At 39.8% G+C, this 24,492-nt stretch overlaps 1 protein-coding gene across 1 annotated transcript in view; it reads right to left on the bottom strand.

Moving 5' to 3' along the window:
- mbd2 (methyl-CpG binding domain protein 2) overlaps positions 1-24,492 on the bottom strand; it is a 56,485-nt gene that overhangs the window by 14,384 nt on the left and 17,609 nt on the right. Inside the window, exons 4-6 of the mRNA XM_033647243.2 lie at positions 22,610-22,700; positions 22,349-22,526; positions 8,093-8,220 (exon numbers count right to left, since the gene is read on the bottom strand). Of these exons, the coding sequence (XP_033503134.2) occupies positions 8,103-8,220; positions 22,349-22,526; positions 22,610-22,700 (387 nt within the window). The 3' untranslated portion in view covers positions 8,093-8,102. The remainder of the gene's footprint in view (positions 1-8,092; positions 8,221-22,348; positions 22,527-22,609; positions 22,701-24,492) is intronic.

The following is a 24,492-nucleotide window of genomic DNA, read 5'->3' on the forward strand; positions in this document are numbered from 1 at the left end:
TCACTACAGCAACACTTAAAACAAAGCAGAATGTGTTCTGGACTTGACAAATAAATGCTGATGATTTTTTTAGAACCTTACCAGTTGTAGAGCTAAAGGTGTCGCTAGAGGAAAGGTCATAGGGTCTTTAAAGGACCGTACCAGTGTTTTTTCACATTCAGCCAAGTAAATCCTACTCAGCTCATCCAACTCATCAATCTCCCACTTAAGCTAGCAAGCTATCCATCACTAGTAACTGTCACCAACATAACTTAGCAATTTACCACACTAACAGTGATTATTTATGTATCTTATGCGCCTCAGATCTCAGTGTGAAAGCCTTGGTTAACTCGCTACACAACAGGTTTTCAGCATTTTCCTGTTTCTCTCCTGATGTTACAGCTCGTTTCTCTAAAAGGGGGCATAGCCTCGGCAATGATACGATGCTAGACTGGTCTTCTACCACAATGTGATATGTATATCTTATTAGACATTTGTGTGAAAACTAGGGCCGTAACGGTACATGTATTTGTGTCAAACCGTTTGGTACGCGACTTTCGGTTCGGCACGACCCTGTACCGAATTATTGGGCATAGGATATTATTTTATTTTATTTTGTTTTATTTTAATTCCGTTTTTGCAAGCCGAACCATTTAAAATATCTAGTTCCCCGATGGACATAATTGAGTGACGGACCGAGTCCCGTAAATCCCCGCTTTCACTTTATGCAGCGCATTGTCGCATTTTGACAACATGGCAAGTGAGCCTGACGAACCTGAAGACCCACCCGCAAACCTTAAGTCCTCCGTTTGGGAACACTTTGGTTTCAGGGTAAAATACGAAGATGGAAATAAACAAGTGGACAAGACAAAAGCAGTGTGCCGGCACTGCAGAACAGCGGTCGGGTATGTACTTGGAAACACGTTTAACATGCTAACGCATCTAAAGCGACACCACCCGAGTTAACGTTACCCGGCACAACTAGAAAAGGCAATCTGGTGCAAACTACGATATCGTCGTCATTTAAAAAGAAAGAGCGTTTCCCTGACCATCGCGCTAAATAAATAACCAACGCCACTGGAGTTGAGTAAAATTGTTTAAGCTGCACTTTAGATATAAGCATGTTTTGCTTACTGCACTTTAACAAAGTGGGAAAGCTAAGTAAGTTCCTAGTAAAACTGAATCTGAGCAGGCTTTAAAGCTGACCAGCTGCACTATACTTTTTATTTTAATTGAGTAAAATTGTTTAAGCAGAAATTTATATTTATATTTTTCATTCAAAAAATGTGTTAAAAAAACAGCAGGATTTTATTTTTCACTTTTATATTTCTATTTTCATTCAAACAATGTGAAAAAGCAGGATTTTATATATATTTGTTTCAAGTGCTGTGGTGGTATGTTTTAATAAGGTTACCAATAAGTAAAAGATATTTAAAAGATATTTAATAGTAATAAAATAGTCTATTTTTTTCATTACTTTACCGGAAAAAAAAACGAACCGTGACTTGTGTACCGAGGTACGTACCGAACCGAGATTTTTGTGTACCGTTACACCCCTAATGAAAACGCATGAATTCTTGAGTTATGGACAAAAACACATTTTGTGAGGTCACAGTGACCTTAACTTTTGACCACCAAATTCTAATCAGTTCATTCTTAAACCCTAATGGACGTCATACCAAATTTGAGGAAACTTTTTCAAGACCTTCTTGAGCTATTGCGTTCACAAGAATGAGATGACTGCAAGGTCACAGTGACCTTGATCTTTGACCACCAAAATCTAATCACTTCAATGGTGAGTCCAAGTGAATATTTGTGCCAAATTTGAAGAAATGACCTCATGGTGTTCTTGAGATATTGTGTTTACCAGAATGAGATGGATGCAAGGTCACATTGACCCCGAACTTAGACCACCAAAATCTATCAGTTCATCATTGAATTTAAATGAACGTTGGTGCCATATTTGAAAAAAAAAATCTCAAGGTGTTTTTTGGACATCGCGTTTAAAAGAATGACACAGAGAAGGTCACAGTGACCTTGACCTTTGACTACCAAAATATAATCACTTCATCATTATGTCTAACCGGACTTTTGTGCCAAACTTGAAGAAATTCCCTCTAGACTTTTTTGAGTTATCGCGTTTACAAGAATGGGACGGACTACTCAAATACATAATACCACCAGCCACAGCTATTGCTGGTGTGGAGGTATAAAAATGAAATGGTAAGTCATTCTGATCGTGAGGCTACCTCACAGTTGAAGTCATTTTCAGGTACAAGTTACTCGACATTTTGCCCCTATTCAAATGCAAGAATGCTCTGTTATTTTAAAAAACTTTAGCCAACTGTGTTCAAGAGACCCAAGTTAGCTGGTTGAGAGTTAAGAGGATCCTTATAGCTGGATAAAATCATGCTGAATCACTTAAGAAACATTTAAAAACTGGGGCACGAAACAGATTTCCATGAAATGTACTGATCACATTCTTGCTCCCCAGAGGATGAACCTGTGTTATTTAATGCCCCATGACCTTTCCTTTATCGCCACCCTCAGGACAAACTGTACTCTGCGGTTAAATTATCTGACGACAAAACTGGAGTTAATCAATAAGAACTGGAGTCAGACTGATCCAGGCCGCAGTCATGAGATGAGACCATTCTCCTTTCTCAGGAAAAAAAAATCCTCAGATCTCAAACTGCAGCAAAACCTTTTCACACTGAAAGCAGTCTCTGGTCTACTGTGCTGCCCTGTTGCCACGGCGACCCTGACCTGGATAAGCAGCTGGGAAATAGAGGGATGATGGATGGATGTGTGAACTTCTCAAAGTAAATGTTTTTTAATTTGGTTTTGTTTACAAGCTCTGCAGAGTGAAATATAACCAATAACCAAACAAACGTTAATATAACACACAGACACACACACACACACACACACACGTATCACATTAACCATTAACACACACTCCAACAACAAGCCCACAGCCCATCAATCACTCACTCACACACAGGCACGCACACACACACAAAGTGTGCAAGTCTGCTGCATGGCTGAGTTTCAATCAGACGCAGAGAATCCCATCAGCATTCACCACAGGTCTCACCACACACACATACACACACAAACACACACACAGCCAGACAGGGTTTCTGACAGAGCAGATTGGTTCTGCTTCTGCATGGTTCACAACATTTAAAGCTGTGATCTGTAACTTTCCTCATGTTTAAACTGCAGCACAGACTCATTCATAGCATGTCAGTCATACTTTAGTAGTAAGTGGTAATACTCAAGTGTTACTAGGTATTAGTAAGATACTAATTTAGTAGTTAAGTACTTTAGCGGTTTGTTAGATTTATACGCAAGTAGTTAAGCTGTTTCATTGTGGAACAATTCAGTTGTTCGGTCATTTACTAGTTCAGTACTAAACTAATTTCAGTAATTAGCTGTAATCGTTCCAGTAGCGATAAATTGATCCACAACTTAAAATGACTGTGGGCCAGGGGGGAACAGTGTGGGGGCAGTGGCCCTTTCCCTACTACCAATCCCCTTGCTCGGACCACACCCATCTTCGAACTTGACCTTCATTTTGATCTCAACCACACACCTGTAATGTTTCATGGCTGCGTCTTGCACGCCAAATCTGTCCACAGACAGACAGACAGACAGACAGACAGTATAAACACCTGGCAAAATACTCAAAACGGCTTCTGTTGTAGTTCCTGCTGCAACTGGTATTACCAGGACCACATTTCACCATGATGACACATGCACAGACTCATGAGGGAAAAGAATACCAGCCATTGTCACGGCTGCTGACTATTTTAGCAGTTAATAGTTGAGCAATTTACTAGTTCAGTCATTCTGTGGTTTCACAGCCAGTAGTTTGGTTCAGTAGTTCTGCAGGTCATTAGTTAGGTACTTTACTAACTTAGTAGCTAACTACTTCATTAGTTCAGTAATTATGTACTTTAGTAGTTCAGTTGTTAAGTAGTTCTGCAGTTTAGTAGTTTAGTGGTTTAGCTGCTTAATAATTATGTAGTTTGGTAGTTCAATACATTACTAGTTGATTGGTATTAGTATTGGTACCTAAACAAAGTGTTCATTAGTTCAGTACTTTAGCACTTCAATATTTACATACTTTAAATAGTTCAGTGTTTAATAGTTCAGTAGTTTACTAATTCAGCAGTTAAGTACTTAAGTAGTTTAGTTGTTAAGCAATTCTGTAGCTTAGTAGTTCAGTAGATTACTGGTTGACTAGTTAGGTATTTTAGTAGTTTAGTTGTTCACTAGCTCACTTGCTCAGTAGTAGTTATATGCTTTAGTAGTTTAGTTGTTCACTAGTTCAGTAGTTTAGCAGTTCATTTGTTACTTGTTGTCAGTTCTGCAGTTGAGTAGTTTTGTGGTTTAGCTGTTTAATAAATCTGTAGTTTAGTAGTTTTGTAGATTACTAGTTGATTAGTTAGGTATTTTATAAGTTTGGTTGTTCAATAGTTCAGCAATTTACTAGTTTGGCTGTTTTGTACTTTAATGGTTTAGCTGCTTAGTAGTTCAGTAGTTCACTAGTTGATTAGTAAAAGGTATACTATGCAGCAATTGTCTGTTACTGTTTGTAAACAGTAACCAAACAGTATAAAATTGAAAGACAACCCCAGATTCATTCTCATTTTGGAACAAGCTTTGTCCAGTCTGTGTTTTGCCTTGCTATATTTGTGGGAAGCGGGAGAGACTGGTGCGTGTCAGCAATTATGGTCTGGCACCTGGTCGCTACCTTTTAATAAAGTCCCGACCTCACCTGAGCACTGTGTCCAGGAACTTCCAGAACACAGCAAAATATGAACATAAGAAAATCCAGGCAGTCTCTGCAGAAAAATACACTGCCACACACTGAGAGTGCGTCATAAGTGATGACTGAGAGGGATTTCTTCTGCATGAGTCTATACATTGTTCTGTTTTTTTTTTTTTTTTGGTTTTTGAAATTCTGCAAAGTATACCTTTAAGTACTTCAGTAGTTTATTCTTTTGGTAATATACTTGTTACGTGTTTTAGTTTAGTTATTTAGTAGTTAAATACTTTAGTCGTTAGATGATTCTGAAGTTAATTCAGTAGTTCTTCAAATGGTTTAGTAGTTTGTCTTATTGTAGTTGGTCAGCTGTAAAGTAACAATGTCCATATACTTCTGCACTGACTCGTTGCACACACACATAAACAAATTTTCATCCCACTATCTCCGTCCATTTGCTTACTTGGCAATATGGATACATTTAATACAAATTCAAAACAAATCATAACACCCCTACTTGTAGCCCTAACTATCACCAAGAAAACAATATTATTAAACTGGAAAAATAGGAAAAAGGTCAACATCACACAATGGCTGGATCTATTAACACAACAGATATCAATGGAAAAACAATCAGGGGCCTGTATCACGAAGCAGGATTAATGTCTTAGCGAGGTAACTTCAGGGTTAACCCTGGGTTTTCGGTCTCACGAAGCCGGTTCAGTTCTTATCGGGGTAGATCACCATGGTAACTTACTCTGAACGGCTATCCTGCTCCGGAGCAGGGTAAGTTCAGGGTTGAATCTGATTCTATAAAAAGCACCACCCACTGGCCAATCAGCTGTTTGGAAAAAAATGACTCCGCTGACAGAAATGCAGCCCAGTCATGATGGGAAGTTTAATTCATTTGATTGATTTTGTTTTGAAAGTTTATTTTGAACATTAAAAAAGAAAAGAAAGCAACAACAACAGACAATGAAAAGATTGTTCAAAAAGGAGTGGAAAGAAGTCAAAATTTCATCCCACCCCTTCATAAGAAAGAAACTGATCATTTGCAGACACTTAATATATTAGTGCCAACATTTTGTTTTGTTGGAGGAAATGATCCCTGTTAAAGATAATGGGCCTAATTGACAGCTTTGCTGCTGGAAATGTGGAAAGTAGCCTATCATGTCTACACTTCATGGTGTTTGAGGGATTTTCCTTTTTGTTTTTTAAAGAGGGAGACTAGGTATATTTTTGCACAGCTGTTAATTTCTAACACAGCTCAATATCAGGATGGTTTTATTCAGACTATCAATTTGGTGTTATGATTTAATTGTGGCGTCAGCTTTAAGCTTTATTGTAGCATATATAACGTTATGACAAAGAAGACCAATTTATCAGACGCAATGATGTTAGACAATAATTGCAATACACGCAATTCATCTGCGCAGCATTGATTTCATGGGATTCAAAGGTGTGATCAGTGTCAGATGTACAGGTACAGGTACTGTAGCTACTTGAACCAGTGATGAGTAATTTAACCTACACATAATTTTATTTGCTACCTTGTTTTGTCTTGATTTTTCCCTCTCTCCTCCTCTATTTCTTCTTTCCTGACTGTTTTTTTTTTTCTTCTCTATCATGTGATTTTATTGATGTTTTGACAGGGGAATTTCTTTGATAAGCTTTTAGTGGCTTCTAACCTCTCCGGTACTTTTCTTTTTTAATCTTGTAAATTTTATACTGTCTGTTTTTAACATTATGTGCAAATAAACTAATCTAAACTAAAAAAAACATTATTCATCCCGTTATGCGTTGCCACGCATGTTTCCTCCTCCTGCAGCTGCCACGGTGTTGGCCTTTTCTGTAATGTTGCTTTTCTCCTCCTCATATTTTAGTAGAATTAATCTCTGATCCTCATGAGAAATACTTTTTTTCCCTCACATATGGTGCTCTGTGAGGATGCTCAGTGACGCTCAGTGACGCTGTGCTGCTCTCATGATTGTGATTGGTCCGCTGCGTGCGCGTTCACAGCTCTTGATAAAGCAACACTGGGTTGAGTTACCGAGTTGATATCCAGTGTCGTGATACCGATTATCCTGATTGCCATTGTTAGGGTTAGTCAACCCAGGATAGGTCTGGGTAACCCAGGAAAGGTTGATCTCGCTTTGTGATACAGGCCCCAGCTTTACAGACAAACCAATTGGAACAATTCAGTAATATATACGCAACAATTCTCAGCGCAATTCCTTTGCCGGTGAGCTGATGCCACAACATTAATATAAGCAAACATAGGCATGTAGCTGGGGGGGGGGGGTGCATAAAATAAAACGTGTATATGGGAACATATCATTTTGTTTTGTTTTGTTTATCTCAATTTTGTCTTGTTTGTTCTTGTTGTTTCTTTTTTTTTTTTAGTGTTGTCTCTTTCTTTTTCTTTGGTGTTGCTACCACTGTCGCTATTGTTGTTGTTGTTTGAATTTGTTTTGTTTACATCTGCCTGTTTTATTAATCACTGCTTGTTGCAAGCAATTCCACTGCTTGTTGCAAGCAATTCCACTGCTTGTCATCTTTATATTTGTTTATATGTATATATATTTGTAATTTTTGTAATAAATAAAAAAAAATAAACAAATTTTCCTCTGCTCCAAATCTCCAGAGTCTCAATCTGTCTGAGCAGGAAGCTGCTGTGTACGGAGGTTGAGGGAATGCGTGTGGTGTGTTATCAGTTATGTTGTTAGGTACTGTGATACTGATGTTAAAAAAAAAAAAGTATACTTGTGTTAGTTACATTTTTCGATCATATGATGATGTTCACAGATGTTTTAAACCATCTCTTCACTTCATGCTGACATTTTCTTTTCCCTCTTAACCCTGACAGATATTTCATCTTTCTCTCATATTCTGTTTCTGACTAATGTGCACCTCATCTCATCTGCCTGAAAGCAGGTTGTGTTACCATGACAACTGGCTAATGTTAACTATCATCTCCCCGATCCTATTTGCAGCTCATCTGCACAATTGAGAAGGCGTCTTCAAAATGTTCAATACTTATTTCTTCCACTTAGACATACTGTACACTGTTATATAAAACAGTACGTTTGAGGGGATTTTTTTTTTAGGTGTGATGACATGTTAATAAAGTTGCTCAACAAGGAAATTTTGTCAAACCCGTCTTGCCTGTACAGCAGCCAATTTAAGAAGAATAAAGTGCAGTAAAACCCAAAGAAAGAAGGTAAAGAAACTACTGAGGTTCTGTTTGAACTGTAAAACTAAAAACATGATGAGATCACAGAAGAGTTTTTCTTATTATTATAGACAATTCATATGAATACAACAGTTCATCTGTCTTACCTGTCTGTCTTCAGGCCGTCTTTCCCTCCAGCAGCTCTCGGGTGTTTTCGGCGGCCCGCGCCAAACCATCAGCCATCAGCGCCTCCTCCAGACTCCTCCTGGCCTGGTACACTTTCAGCTCCTGCTCCCTGCACAAACACACCCAGAGGTAAGTGCTGATGCCTTATTATGGGTCTTATTCGTGCACCTGAAACATCACATCTTCCCGGATGTAAAGACATTGAACAGAAAACATAAACAACACAAATATCATGGATATCATCAAACAGCCTGTAGAATTACAACCCTTAAACTCCAGAAGAAACAAACATAAACTCCAACAGGGAGTCCTTCGTTTGTAATCCTAATTACTTAGAATTTAGTTCTTCAAAAAAAAAAAAAAAAAAAAAAAATCAGTCTGTCAGTCTGTAAAATCTAAAGTAAATTCTAAGTGTGGTGCCAAGGGAAAGGTCAAGGTGTAATTTCTAAACAAGTTCATCCGCTGGGGAGCAGGAATCGGATCAGTCCATTTCCAGCCCAGTTGCCTGAAGAAAATGTTATGCTGCTTTTTAGTCTTCTAAAGTAGGTGTTTTTGGGAGCTGTTTCTGAATGTCCTTTAGCTTTTTAGCCCCAAATGTGGATGTTGTTTAGGGAACCTTTTTTGTTTTTCCTGCAACTTTTTAGCCCGCCAAAGTGGCGGACTTTTTGGACCTGTGGCTGATTCTCCTGCAGCTTTTTAGTCCTCAAATGTGGGTGTTTTTTGAGACATGTTGTTTTTTTTCCTGGAGCTTTTCAGCTCCCAAATGTGGGTGTTTTTTAGGGAACCGTTGCTGTTTTTCTTGCAGCTCTTTAACCCCTTAAACATGGACGTTTTTTAGGGACCCATGGCTCTTTTTCCCAGCGGGGATAGAGGCACAAAAAGCTGTTGTTTTTCACCAAGCTCAGAAAGTTGGAGCCAAAAAAAAAAAGTTTCTTTTTTTCCCCTAACCATAACGATGTGGTTTTTGTGCCTAAACCAAACCACACATTAACCACACCTTTGTTGACATGTAAAACGTCAATGTATTGGCTACATATGTGCAAAAGTAATGTATTCATGGTTTGCAGAAATGTACAATGCCAACATTTTTTTTCCTGGCAGCTGTTTTGTTAATGCATATGAATTCAGCTTTCTTCTATTTTCTTTCTGTTTTTTCTATTTCTGTTTTAAAAATTACATAGTCCGACTTAAATGTCTGTCGTTTGAACTGGCATGTTTAGCTATCACACTGGCCCAAAATGGTTGAGTGTCTTCATTCTTATGGCCATTGGGAGTATTTCTCTCTTACTAAAGCTGTTGGTTAGACTGACGTGACCGTCCTGAGGCTCCTCCTCTAACTGACAAAACATGAAAAAGGAACTAAAGAAGTAAATTGACCTTAGTGATTAAAAACAGGGTTTATACATGTTGAGCTGTTAAGAATATCTGCGGGTTGCAGTGATCTCAAACAGCTTCCTCCACTTAGACATCACATCAGCTCTTTAAAGAAGATGTGTGTTTGTTTCTCCTTGCTGTCACATGCAGACATTGAGAGGATGCCCACCGCCTTTTGTCAAAAACAACAAAGACGTAAAGAAACACAGAGAAAAGACTGAATTTTTGTGTATAAACAGCCAGAGATACAACAAGACTTGGCTGCTTCTGTAAAAGAAAAAAAAAAACAGATAACATAAAGGGGATTGGGGGGGGTCAATAATGAAAAATGAATACAGTTCAAAGTATAATTAAAAGCTAAATTAGAAAAAAAAACTGTAGGAATGCTAAAAGACAGAACTATACTTGACAAAAACAAAATTAAAAAAGAAAAAAGCCAATAAACTGAGATGAGAGGGCATAAAAGAGAGAGGGAGAGGTGTGTGAGTTTGATGTAGAGGAGGAGATGAAGAGGAGGAGGAGGGAGAGGAGAGGAATGAGAGCGATTTAGGATGACAAGCACATTCAGCTGAAGAGAGGGAGAGGAGGGAAGAGGGAGAGAATTGGAAATTAATGGAGGGGAGAGATAAGAAAAGAAGGAGGAGGAGGAGAGGAGGGAGGAAGGCTGGAGGGAGAGAGGATATATAATAGGAGAGGAGATACATGGAGGAAGAGGAGGAGGGGGATGAAATGGAAAGAGAGAAAGATGAAGATAAAAACAAAGGAAGGAGGACGAGAGACGAATGCATTCTTGGAAGGATGAAGCAATAAGAGAGTGATGGAAGAAGATGAGGAGGATGAGAAGATGGATGGAATATTAAAGGAAAGAGAGAAGGAATGTAAAGAGTGAATGAAAGAAAAAAAAGGGAGGTAGGAAAGGAAATAACTCCAGGTAAAGAGAAATGGAGTGACTGAAGAGGGGATGGACACAGTGAAGATGGAGAAGAGAAGATAAAGCATGGAAGAAAGGAAAAGACTGGATGATAAAGGAATAAAATAAGGAAGGGAGAGAATGGTGGGAAAGAAGGAAATAGGAAGGAAAGGGAAGGACAGAATAAATAAGGAGATAAGAAAAGATGAAAAGATGGAGGGACTGAAGAATGGGAAGGAAGGAGTGAAAAAGGTAAGAATGGAGAGATGAAATCATGGGAGGGAAGAAAACTGAAGGATGGATGAAGGGAGAAAGAGTGATAAAAAAATGGAGGGAAGAAAATATACGGAAGGACTGGAGAGGATGTAGTGATGTATTCCAGTGATTCTGCTGTAATGGCTTCAGCCAGCTGTTCTCTGCTCCGTTTTCTACTGGACACACACACAAACACCACACACTCACGTTCAATTGGTGTGTGTCCCCACAGTGCCCCCTTCTGTCAAGTTGCAGGAACTGTCTATGTGGTTTACAGGAGCTCTGATCTGAGATCTTATTCTTATCCTCATTCTTTAAAATGAAGCATTTATTTATGTTCTCTGAATATGTAATGGACAAAACAGGGCACACACACATATATGTATATATATATATATATCAGTATCAGTTTCAGTTCATTTCTAAGAAACTCAAACTTGCAGTAGAGAGATAATCCATCAAAGTCAATAAGTCAGTTGCTGTCGGCTGCCAAATCTGAAACTTCAGATGTTGAAGTGTCTTTGAATGCAACACGGCAAAAGCAGTTAGCATCACCAAACAGCAGCAAGAAAAGCAACATTGGTGTTTTTTTTGGTGGTGGGGGGCAATGGAAACAAGACAACACTGTCATATCATCACCTTTAAAGTTGATATAGTGAACTAAGAAACATCATCCATCAATATCTTAAGTGGTCTTTGTGTCTGCCTGATGAATGTAAAGCCTAATTCACATTACACAATCAGGAGTCTTGCCAACTGCATTACGACCTGTGTGCACACAAAAAGATTACTCCACCGAGCCCTCGCCGACAGAGCCCCAGATAATGTGATGACGTCACCAAACTTGGAGACGACACATCCTAAAGGCATGGATATTCTTTCCAGTGTTGAATCAGATCTGCCTCCAGGGCCTGGGTCCAAACAGAACACGCTCCCCGTGATCCCGTGGACGCTGCCATTGTTGTTGTTGCTTGCCGGCTTGTCAGTGTTGCCAGATACTAGGAGAGGAACAAGCAACCAGGGCTATGGAAACAAGCCCAAAAGATGCAACTATCATGCGTTTAAATAACTTATTAGACGGACATATATAGAGAAAGGTGATGTTTAGAGAGCAAGCCCAAATAAGCAACTCCACTTTAGAAACAAGCCCTAAGTCGCGGCTCATCAGTGGACTTGGCAAGTGGCAACCCTGCGGCTTGTCCTCCTCACATTTCTTCCGTCCTCCTGCATGCTGACGTGGGATGTATCCCGCCTCTCATTGGCTGTCAGTTGTGTCAGACTTCTCAAGTTTACTAGCATGCCAGATATCCAGTCCCAGTCACAGATGAGGGGGCGACTTGCTCGTAGGCTTGTTCACACATGAGGACTCGTCGTGGCAGACTATCTGCCGATTCTACTCCGACCCAAGGCGGCTCTCAAGATCCTCTGCGACATCAAAATCGCGGTGAAAATCGTGTAATGTGAACTGGGCTTTAGTCCAATATTCACTCTCTTTTAGCTCTGTTTTTTGTCTCCACCAACGCCTGAGTGAAATATCTGTCTCTCTAGCTGCAAAATGCTCACCAGCTAGTTGCTAACTTTATCTGTGTGCCTGCTCACACTAGGGGTGTATCAAGATGCCACTATCTGTATTCATTCAACCAACAAAGTTATCTGTCTCTATATCAGTATTCGCATAGAAGAACAATAGTGGGCGTGGTTTTAAGTCATGTTAAATTGGGAAATGTTGTATTCTTTAACCTAATATTTAGCATCAAATTTATTTAATATCGGTATGTAATTAATTCTGAAATATATTTCCACATCCTCAAACTGTACTGTTCATCTCTCTCCGTCTTGTTTTATTTTTAACTAAACAAAGTTTTCTTAACTGTCTGAAACCCTACCTCACCCCATATCAAAGAGTCTGTTCTGCATTGTAGAAACTATTTACAGTAAAGACATATCCTTCGGTTCCAATTATACTGCATTTGCAATAATTTATATTTCTACTAGGTTTCTAAATGAAGGAAATTAACAGAGAGACTACAGCAAAAATCAAGTTTTAAGCTTCATTTATGATCTATAGGTTGCGGAGAATAAAAGAAATTCAGCTGTAACACCAGGCCGGGAACTATGATGCTTGACAGACCTGCAGGTCTGAGTTTGGGAAGGCTTACAAGTAATTATCACAGGCTTAGAAAGGCAGATCAAAAACTGACAGAGCAAAGTTCCACGTTATAAATAACTGCATACAATAGTCTACATTTAACATGTGTGCCAAAGCACAAATACAATTAAAAGGGAATAAATAAAATTTGCAAGTGATTACACAAAAGACAACAGTCAACAGAGCAAAATAGCTAATTATGCATGCTGATCAGTGGCTTAAGTCCCCTCTTGTTTTCGTTGCATGTGTTTTTCCACAGTGGGGCAGGCAAGAGAAATGTACTTGTTGGAGGTGAGCTGTTTGCAGAGATGCAGTAAGAACCTGTTGTCTGCAGCTCTTCATCAACATCTCACTGTGGTTATTTCTGCTTTTACTTTCCTCCCTGCTGTATTATTAGACTTGTCTTTATTTAAGAAAAGCCGCTAACAAAGATCCGCTAATTCAGTAATAACACATTTCATTTCCTATAGATTCTTCACAATAAAAGTCCCCCGTAACTTTGTTATGTGTAAACTTTTATCGAGAAGCAAGAAAACATGGAAATGTTGAATTTTTGAGCCGGAACTTCACACAACTGCTAATACGTCGGATAGCAAACATAAAGCAATAAAATAAAGCAGCAAGTAAAAACAGGATGCAGGAGAGAAACTTAACCCCTTTTACACTGCCAGATTTTCCGCGAATGTTGGGCCGTTTTGCCGACAAGCTGCGAGTGTTTAGACACACAGAGCCGGATTGGCGAGTTGATCCGAGGTGCCCAATTTTCCACCTCATAGGGTAGTCATATTGGCAGAACCCTTTTAGTTTAAAATAGACTGAGGCAGCCTTCCTCCACAGGAGGGGCTGTCGAAGATGCGACCCCCTGGCGGTGGATAAACAATAAACAGCTGATAGCAGGAATTAGCGAGCAGCTAGTAGCAAGAGGGAATTGCAAACCTGACAGACACTGTAAAGATGAGCAACTGGGGAGACAAGGAACTGCGCGCCCTCCTTGCCCTCGCAAACAAAGAGGCCATTAACGGGCAGATGACAGGGATGCAGAAGAACGGGCCGACTTACGAGAGAATCGCCGAAGGACTGACCAGCTGCGGCTTCCCTCCCACATCACTGTTTACATCACACGCTGAGCTACACGTTTTGTTACTTGCTCACGCCCCCGACTGCCCCGAAAAAGGCGCATTCTGTATAAACAAAATTAGGTAGGTGGCATTTTGCCGCACTGCCTAATTTTGTTTTTATACTGCCAATGCTGAAAAAGACTGATTGGGCTTTCCTGCAAATTTGCACAATTCCTATCTAAAAAGGGCTACTGTTACCCGCTTGAAGGCGGGTGGCCTGGCTTTTGGACCTACTCCTAAGAAGGTCCATCTCTGACGTGGCTTGACGTGGCAAGGCGTGTCTATACCGACAATGGGAACACACAGCTGTATATATATCGAGTATATTGAATTTATCCAGTCTACATTACAGATTATTCTTTTTATCACTACTGTGCACCACAGTATTATATTTCATATCCATTTTATTTTTATCTTTTTTCTCGACTTTATAAAAAAGTGGTGGAGACATATAGTCAATGCAGAAGCTTCCACACAGGTGAACTGCATGGTACAATTAAGCAATTACAATCCAGTCATGCTCTGTGTTTCATATCAAAATGCTGAGCAGACTCAGTTGATTTAGATTTTGTGTCAAGATGACAAGAGGAAAAGATCTGAGTGACTTGCAAAGAGGATTCATTGTTGGGGTGCGAATGGCAGGAGCCCCAGTCACTGCTCCACTGGCTGGTGTTTCAATAGGAAGAATGACAAAAGTGACATCTGCATTCAGATTTATTGGAAAGACATCAGTAAATAGGGTCGCAAATTGTGGTCAACAGTGCACATTTGATGACAGTGATGCTCGTGCATTAGTGGGATATGTAAGGAAGACCAGAGGAGCAACTCTTCCTCAGGGACTGAGAGTGTCACTGCAGGATGTGATCAGACTGTGTCAGCAAGAATAGTCCATTGACTATTACATAGAGAGGGATATTATAGTAGGGTTGCAGTGCATAAACCCCTCATTATAAAAGGCAGTTTCTCACGTAATGCAGTTGAAATGCTACCCTTCATTTACACTTTTACACACACTACACACATGTATATTCAGAAAGGTAGTGCAGCGTCAGACATATGAGGGTGCTACAATGCCTAATTTAAGGGATTCAGTGCCTTGCTAAGGAGTACCTTGGAAAAGTGGTGCCTCGTGCCAGCCACCAGTCCACACTCTATAATTGGTTCGTACGGGGACTTGAAGCAGCGACCTTCTGCTTCCCAAGCCAAGTCCCCACAGACTCAGCTACTGCAACCTTTGCACATTTAAGAGTTCAATGGTGCAATGCACAAACCATAGGTACTGGTCTACAGAGATATGGAAAAATATGATACAATCAATTGAGTCATCCTTCAACATATTCTTGACAAATAGGCAAGTGCATGAGCGACATACACCAAGAGAACAACACAGGCCTGGACGCTTGACCCCTACAGTGAGGGGACCCAGTGGCTCTGTTGTGGAGGGCAATTTGCTGGCATCAAATCAATACAAAGTTGTTCTGACTGATTGCCTTGTTCTGTGATGAAACATTTCTATCCTGACAGCAGTGGTCTCTTCCAGGATAATAATGCCCCCATCCAGTGTTTAGATGAGTATAAAAATGATGTGAAACATATGCTATGACATCATTGCCAATGACTACTCCACTATAAGTGTTGTGCATTTGACAAAAAAGACTTGAAACTTCATTATAAAATTGTCATAGACTGTATAAATAATGGATGTAGCTACAGTGATGTCATCTATTGGTTTGTGGACTGCTGTTTCAAGCGTTGAGGTTGTTTGAAATATTTATATTATAAATACAAAGAGGCATTGCTCCGTGTTTCCCTTTCATCTAGCTGCTCTTAGCTGTGCTTTCTTTATTATTACCACGGCTGGATTTACTTATTTGGGGGCCTGGGGCCCCAGACAAACTGCCTTGCTTTATTTTCACACTTTCTCTGACTGGGAATGTTGGTAGACTATACGCAGTTTTACAAGAAGTAGGCGTACTCAAAACTTTTTTTCTTAAGTAAAACTATTAATAGCACACAACAAAAGTTCAAGTCCGGCAGCCAGAAGAGGTAGGCCTATTATCAGCACAATGTATTTAAGTTTACTTAAAGTTTGTTGAATATGGGGCTTTTAATTCTGATAATGCTGGATAGTTTAATACATAATAGCATGTCATATTTTATTTGTTATAAGTAAAAATCTAAATCTGAACATATATATATATATACAGTGCCCTCCAAAAGTATTGGAACAGTGAGGCCAATTCCTTTATTTTTGTTGTAGACTGAAAATATTTGGGTTTGACATCAAAAGATGAATATGGGACAAGAGAGCAACATTTCAGCTTTCATTTCCAGGTATTTACATCTGGATCTGATACACAACTTAGAAGATAGCACCTTTTGTTTGAACCCACCCATTTTTCATGAGAGCAAAAGTATTGGAACATGTGACTGACAGGTGTGTTTTGTTGCCCAGGTGTCTCCCAATTACATTGATTATTCAAACAATAAATAGCACTGGATGTCTGACCTCAGTTTCAGATTGCGTACGATAGGTTTTGCCTGTGCAGACTGCATTTAGAGGTGGAACCAACATGAAAACCAGAGAGCTGTCTATGGGTGAAAAAGAAGCAATTGTGAATCTGAGAGAAGATGGACAATCAATCAGAGCCATTGCACAAACATTGGCCATAGCCAGTACAACCATTTGGAATGTCCTGAAGAAGAAAAAAACCACTGGTGTACTAAGCAACAGATGTCGAACAGGTAGACCAAGGAAAACAGCAGTTGATGACAGAAACATTGTGAAAGCTGTAAAGAAAGACCCTAAAACAACTGTTAGTGACATCAGCAACAACCTCCAGAGGGCAGGAGTGAAGGTATCACAATCTACTGTTCGCAGAAGACTTCATGAACAAAAGTACAGAGGCTACACCAGAAGATGCAAACCACTCATTAGCAAGGCCAGGCTGGAATTTGTCAAAAGGTACAGAGATGAGCCTCAAAAATTCTGGGAAAAAGTTTTATGGACTGATGAGACAAAGATTAACTTTTTCCAAAGTGATGGAAAGGCGAAAGTTTGGAGAAAGAAAGGATCTGCTCATGATCCCAAACATTCAAGCTCATCTGTGAAACACGGTGGAGGTAATGTCATGGCTTGGGCTTGCATGGCTTCTTCTGGGACGGGCTCTTTCATCTTCATTGATGATGTAACACATGATGGCAGCAGCAAAATGAACTCACAAGTCTACAGAAACATTTTGTCTGCTAATTTAAAGAAAGATGCAGCCAAACTGATTGGGAGATCCTTCATCATGCAGCAAGATAACGACCCAAAACACACTGCCAAAACAACAAAGGAGTTCATCAGGGGCAAGAAGTGGAAGGTTTTAGACTGGCCAAGTCAGTCTCCAGACTTAAACCCAATAGAGCATGCATTTTACCTGCTGAAGAGGAGACTGAAGGGAGTAACCCCCCAAAACAAACAACAACTGAAAGAGGCTGCAGTGAAAGCCTGGAAAAGCATCACAAAAGAAGAATGCAAAAGTTTGGTGATGTCAATGGGTCACAGGCTTGATGCAGTTATTGAAAGCAAAGGATTTGCAACTAAATATTAAGTCTCATTCACTTTAATCTATTTTAAGTTTATATGTTCCAATACTTTTGCTCACCTAAAAATTTTGTGTTCCATTACAAATAATGCTATCTTCTAAGTTGTGTATCAGATCCAGATGTAAATACCTGGAAATAAAAGCTGAAATGTTGATCTCTTGTCTCTTATTCATCTTTTGATGTCAAACCCAAATGTTTTCAGTCTACAACAAAAGTAAACAAATTGGACTCACTGTTCCAATACTTTTGGAGGGCACTGTATATACACATATACATATATACATATATATATACATATATACATATATATATATATACAGTACAGGCCAAAAGTTTGGACACACCTTCTCATTCAATGCGTTTTCTTTATTTTCATGACTATTTACATTGTAGATTCTCACTGAAGGCATCAAAACTATGAATGAACACATGTGGAGTTATGTACTTAACAAAAAAAGGTGAAATAACTGAAAACATGTTTTATATTCTAGTTTCTTCAAAATAGCCACCCTTTGCTCTGATTACTGCTTTGCACACTCTTGGCATTCTCTCCATGAGCTTCAAGAGGTAGTCACCTGAAATGGTTTCCACTTCACAGGTGTGCCTTATCAGGGTTAATTAGTGGAATTTCTTGCTTTATCAATGGGGTTGGGACCATCAGTTGTGTTGTGCAGAAGTCAGGTTAATACACAGCCGACAGCCCTATTGGACAACTGTTAAAATTCATATTATGGCAAGAACCAATCAGCTAACTAAAGAAAAACAAGTGGCCATCATCACTTTAAGAAATGAAGGTCAGTCAGTCCGGAAAATTGCAAAAACTTTAAATGTGTCCTCAAGTGGAGTCACAAAAACCATCAAGCGCTACAACGAAACTGGCACACATGAGGACCGACCCAGGAAAGGAAGACCAAGAGTCACCTCTGCTTCTGAGGATAAGTTCATCCGAGTCACCAGCCTCAGAAATCGCAAGTTAACAGCAGCTCAGATCAGAGACCAGATGAATGCCACACAGAGTTCTAGCAGCAGACCCATCTCTAGAACAACTGTTAAGAGGAGACTGCGCGAATCAGGCCTTCATGGTCAAATAGCTGCTAGGAAACCACTGCTAAGGAGAGGCAACAAGCAGAAGAGATTTGTTTGGGCCAAGAAACACAAGGAATGGACATTAGACCAGTGGAAATCTGTGCTTTGGTCTGATGAGTCCAAATTTGAGATCTTTGGTTCCAACCGCTGTGTCTTTGTGAGACGCAGAAAAGGTGAACGGATGGATTCCACATGCCTGGTTCCCACTGTGAAGCATGGAGGAGGAGGTGTGATGGTGTGGGGGTGTTTTGCTGGTGACACTGTTGGGGATTTATTCAAAATTGAAGGCACACTGAACCAGCATGGCTACCACAGCATCCTGCAGCGACATGCCATCCCATCCGGTTTGCATTTAGTTGGACGATCATTTATTTTTCAACAGGACAATGACCCCAAACACACCTCCAGGCTGTGTAAGGGCTATTTGACCAAGAAGGAGAGTGATGGAGTGCTGCGGCAGATGACCTGGCCTCCACAGTCACCGGACCTGAACCCAATCGAGATGGTTTGGGGTGAGCTGGACCGCAGAGTGAAGGCAAAGGGGCCAACAAGTGCTAAACACCTCTGGGAACTCCTTCAAGACTGTTGGAAAACCATTTCAGGTGACTACCTCTTGAAGCTCATCGAGAGAATGCCAAGAGTGTGCAAAGCAGTAATCAGAGCAAAGGGTGGCTATTTTGAAGAAACTAGAATATAAAACATGTTTTCAGTTATTTCACCTTTTTTTGTTAAGTACATAACTCCACATGTGTTCATTCATAGTTTTGATGCCTTCAGTGAGAATCTACAATGTAAATAGTCATGAAAATAAAGAAAACGCATTGAATGAGAAGGTGTGTCCAAACTTTTGGCCTGTACTGTATACACATGTCTGTGTGTAAGAAAATGGAATATAACACAATATTAAACACTAAATTGTTACAGGACATGTTTGCTAAAACATAAGCCCCTTTCTCACTGGACTAAAAAAAACAAAACAAAACAAAAAAAAGTAACACTCGCTAACATCTGGCTTTTGTATGTAATGGGCAAGATTATGACCAGCATTCACTCCTGGTACAAATTACTCTGCAGTAGTCACAGGTATTTATTGGTTCCAGCTCTGATCAACTCTGATCAGCAGTGATGGAAATACTACACCCAGTTGGATGTGCTACTTTAGCCCCTTTGGCCACATGACGCAACGATGGGTCACAACAAATATCTGTCCATCGCCATCCAAGCAGCGATTGAATATCATTCAAAATTTAGTTGGCACTGAGTTTGAGAGATAGAGACTGATTTAGTAAGAGATATATAAAAGTCGTAACCACTGTTACATTTTCACTGGCCTCCATGTGGATTTCTACTGTTTACTTACCTATTTTCTGGCCCGTCCGTGACATCACACCAGACACACCAGAAAAAAAGGAAAAATAAAAAACAAGATGGCATCGTTATCTACTGCAGAGCTGTATACATGGCTCTGGTTTGCTGGCAATGTGCTACATTTGTTGGAAAAAGGGTTATAGTATAACAGTAGCACTCACTCAATGATGACTCAAGCCCTTTCCCACTGGACAAAGAAACCCAATAATGCCTGCTTTTGTATTTAACAGGAAAGGTTGCAATCAGTATTTACTGACTCTGCAGTGTTGGCTCCAGCTCATATTGGCTCCAATCAGCAGTGATGACAATACGGCACCCAGATGGACACACTAATTTTGGCCCCCTTGCCAGCACAATACAATGACGGGCCGCACCAAAATATGGTCCGTCTCCATCCAAGCAGCGCTTGAACTTTATTCAAAATGCAGTCCGCACCAAGTTTGAGAGCGAAACTGAATAAGCAAGACAAGAGTATGAAGTAACTACCGTAACATTTTCACAGGCCCCCATTCTGCCTTCTACTGTTTACTAACCTGTTTTCAAGCCTGTTTATGACGTTGAACGTGACACACCATACACAAACAAAAACAGAAAGGCATACTCATCTACTGTGCAGCTATGTACACTGCTCTGGTCTACTGGCAGTAGGAAGGCAGTCTATTGCCTATTTCAGTCAGGACCACTTTAGTCAAAGAAAGCTTTGTTTCCATTTGCAGTACTATATTTAGCGGTATGGCTCTATTCTAGGGCCTCTCTGCCTTTTCTAGGGCCTATGCAGAAAGCCTAAAGCAGAGAAAGTACACCTCTCTGCCCTTCCATGCATATATTAGGAAAGCCTGAGGCAGAGAGAGCAATCTTCCCTGCCCTTCCATGCCCCTGCATATAAAACCTAAGACAGGGGGAGCAGCAGCAAAGATCCCAGGAAGAGAACAGAGTAGGTATCATTGACATTTATAACTCAGACACAGCATGAAAAGGAAGAGCTGGGGTGGAAGTGGGTTGCAAGTGGTTTGCAGTAGGCAGGCCAGAGCAGTTTTAATAGGACATCCTGAACGAGATTTGCCAATTGGTTGCATAGAAAAGAATCATGAATCATGTGATCTATCAGCTGACTCCCTTCCATCAATCAGCTGATCCATCAGTTGATTGGGCTGTTTGAGATCAGCTGATGTAGCTGGGAAGTGAGCTGAGCTTGACATCATGTCTTGTCTGAACTAACACTTTGCTCAATTTTTAACAGGTTACCTCACATTTAAAAACCCACATACATGTACTAATTTTGTTGGGGAAAGGGTAATGGTGTAACAGTATTGACTCAGTAATGTCAGTTACAAAGCAATATCTATCCCAAGTTTGCTAATATAAGCCACAATAAGTTACTGGTTATATCATACCAATTATGGATTGGGGAGCAATTGAATCAAAAAAGACTGCGTTCTTTCTTTTTTCAAAAGTTACATACTAGTCTCACTTAAACAGGTTAACAATAAGTTTTTAGAAGACATGTGATGCAACATGATGGAATGTATCAGGATAAATATTCCCCCAAATCATAATACACATTGCAAGGCTTCAAGGTTGACAGTATGAATGTCAAGTAGGAAACATAGAATTATTGCTGAATAAGTCACCAGCCTCTTCTATCATGTACCAAAAAAAAAAGGTTTCTATAAAAAAAAAAAAAAGAAAAAAAAAAGAATGTCAAAACTCAAGATGCTGTTCATTAAATGAGAGCCTGACATGAATGTAAGCTTTCTTGTAATAGCAGTAGTGGTAACAAAAAAATAGGGGCTATAATGATAGGGCTGTTGAAATACAGTAATAATGATTACTAATTCTTTGGTCCAGAGCTGTAGAATAGCCAAAGAGTGTAAAGGGGCAGCAACTGGAGCTACATCAGCTGGTATAAGTACACATTCCTGAGAGTCTCCGTTGTCATCCAATTAGCAGCATTAAAAGTAAGCAAAATTAGATATTAGAAGTTCCAGTTTGCAATGTATCCACAGATAAACAGACTGTTATCACTGGATTACTTTGGTAGTGAAGAAAACTTGATGATGATTATCAGGCAAGTTCTGCAGGTAAATTTGTTTTATTCGCAAAATCTATCAAAGATATCCTCAGAAAGTGCCTGTATCATGAATCTAAAAAACTGTGTGTATCATGTCCATGTGTTTATATTTGACCTACTTGTAATCTTGAGAGAGTGTATGTTTTGAGTCAAATTGGGGCAATCAGACACTAAGGGTTTTAAAGTACCTTAATGGCCCCATGAGCTGTGTGTGTTGATTTGTGAGACTTCCTGTTGTTTTTAATTAACCAGCATGTACTTGTCTTTTTTTTTAACCTTGTATGGTATCTTTGCCTGTCTGACTGTGTCTCTCACCGGATGTGTTCATCAGTAACAGTGAAGGCCTTGCACAGCGGCTGGGACGTGTTGAGCCAGATGGCAGGATTCTTCTCGGCAGCCACAGATGTCTGTCCTGTTATCGGAGAAGAGCTCATGTGCAGAGCGCTGGCGATGGCAGACAGCAGAGTGTCATCACTGGAGTCTGGACCGACACCTGAAAAGACAGAGAGAGAGAGAGAGGTCAGAGGTTTCAACTGAAGCATGGTGGGAGTTCAGGCTTATGATATGGAGACTCACTCTGCAGGCCTTTGGGCAGGTCCATGGTCCGCAGGACTTCCTCTGTGACATCTGATGACCGCAGACCTTTCAATCTTCTCTCCCAAAACAACTGCAGACAGACAGACAGACAGATAGATAGCAGACAGATTTGAATATTTGCTGTGGACTGTAGGATCCCGGTAGTTTCAGTTAAGTTTCCTTCCTTCCTTCAGTCTCATTGTTTTCTGATCAGCTTCTTGCCCGAGCTGGACTCTGCTGTTGTGCTGGGATGCTGTTGATGCCAACCAAACTATTAAGAGCTTTCCGATGGCAACCACTGGGTATACTGTGAAGCAGCCACAGAAAGTGTTTTTTGTGGATCAGTTTTAAGTATCGCAAGGATGAATCTTAGACTTGGGTGGTATCACAGCATTACAGTATACCAGGGTATTTATGATTTTCAATACTGTACATAAGTACAGATGCTTATTTTTCCATTAACCTCATACTGGAGAGGCTGTAATGAGGATGTATTGTATCGTATGGTATCGTGCTGCACACAAATGCCGTCTTTTACTATATGCCCCTGTGAAATTTCAGGAATTTATGAAGTTATGAAAAAAAGGACACCCCCGAGCCTAATGAACAATGGAATAAAATACAACCACAAAACTTTACTGCTGATCCTGACCTACAGAAAAAGAGTCACAAAGGTATCCCAACAATACAGTATCTTTACAGGAAATATGAGGTGAGAACAACAGGGTTACTCAGTAGGCTACAGTGTAGCTGCATACATTTCCGCGACAGCGGTTATGGAAACACTACATGAGGACAACAAGATCTGTGATTGGTCAGCTTGGGCTGCTTTCCGCAGCGATCCATCAATCTGGATCTATATATCGACTCAATAATAAACAATCCAATATCATCAATGCAAACGACAAAGTTAAAACATCAATCATATCATCATCTGTAGGTTACACCTTAATTTTGAAATTCTGCATCACCATCAAAAAGCAGCAAGCAGATGGCAGGCAGCCAGGAGAGAGACAATGAGGATAATGTTATTTACTTGGGAAAAAAATTTGCAGAGTGGAAATATTTTCAATTATACAAAAATATCGGTCAGCAGACAAATCAACTGCCATATGAAAACAATGTTGTTACAAGATAAAAACATGACGTATCTGCTTGGACAAGCATCTTCATCAACTAGAAGAGTATCATCAACTACAGCAACATTAGCTGCTCTGTTTCAACAATGTTCGACTGAAAAAAACGTACAATCAGGCTGAAATTCAACCAGCTGTTCTGTCAAGAGATGCAGTGACTTTAAACCATAGTTGAGTAAGAAAAATGATAATGTTACATATCATTTATTAAGCTGCTATTAAGTCTGCTATGAGTGACTAGCAAAAAACTATTGTTTTGTCGATGAACCTTCACAGTTATTAATGAGCTGATTTTGATATCTTTGGTAAATGATCTTGTTGGTAAACCATATTTTATGGCTGTTAAAAGAAGTTTGCCTTCAGTGTTTTAAGCCTGAGAGTCCTGAAGTTTCATACAAAAGATCATGGTTTGGGTTAAAATGAAAAGATTTCTTCCAGAAAGTGCTTTCCACCAGAAAGCCCTGAAGTTTAACTTATCCCATGTGCTGTTTCATGTGTGTTAGTGGAGGCAGTTTAAAGTAAACTTCACTGCACTTATTATTTATGTGTTGTTTTTATCTTTTATGGCCAAAAACAAAAAAGAAAGGGGGTGACAGCCTCTTTTGTAATACATTGTGTGGGCATATAATATCGTCTCATATTGATTGCAGGTCCCTGAATCACATCAAATTGAAATTCTATCGTTGCAGACTTTGTGATATCGGCAAATATCTCATCTTCGTCCAAAGAATCAATATGAACTCATAT

This window comes from Epinephelus lanceolatus, chromosome 19 (genome assembly GCF_041903045.1).
Source record: "Epinephelus lanceolatus isolate andai-2023 chromosome 19, ASM4190304v1, whole genome shotgun sequence".
In the NCBI taxonomy this organism is placed as follows: domain Eukaryota; kingdom Metazoa; phylum Chordata; class Actinopteri; order Perciformes; family Serranidae; genus Epinephelus; species Epinephelus lanceolatus.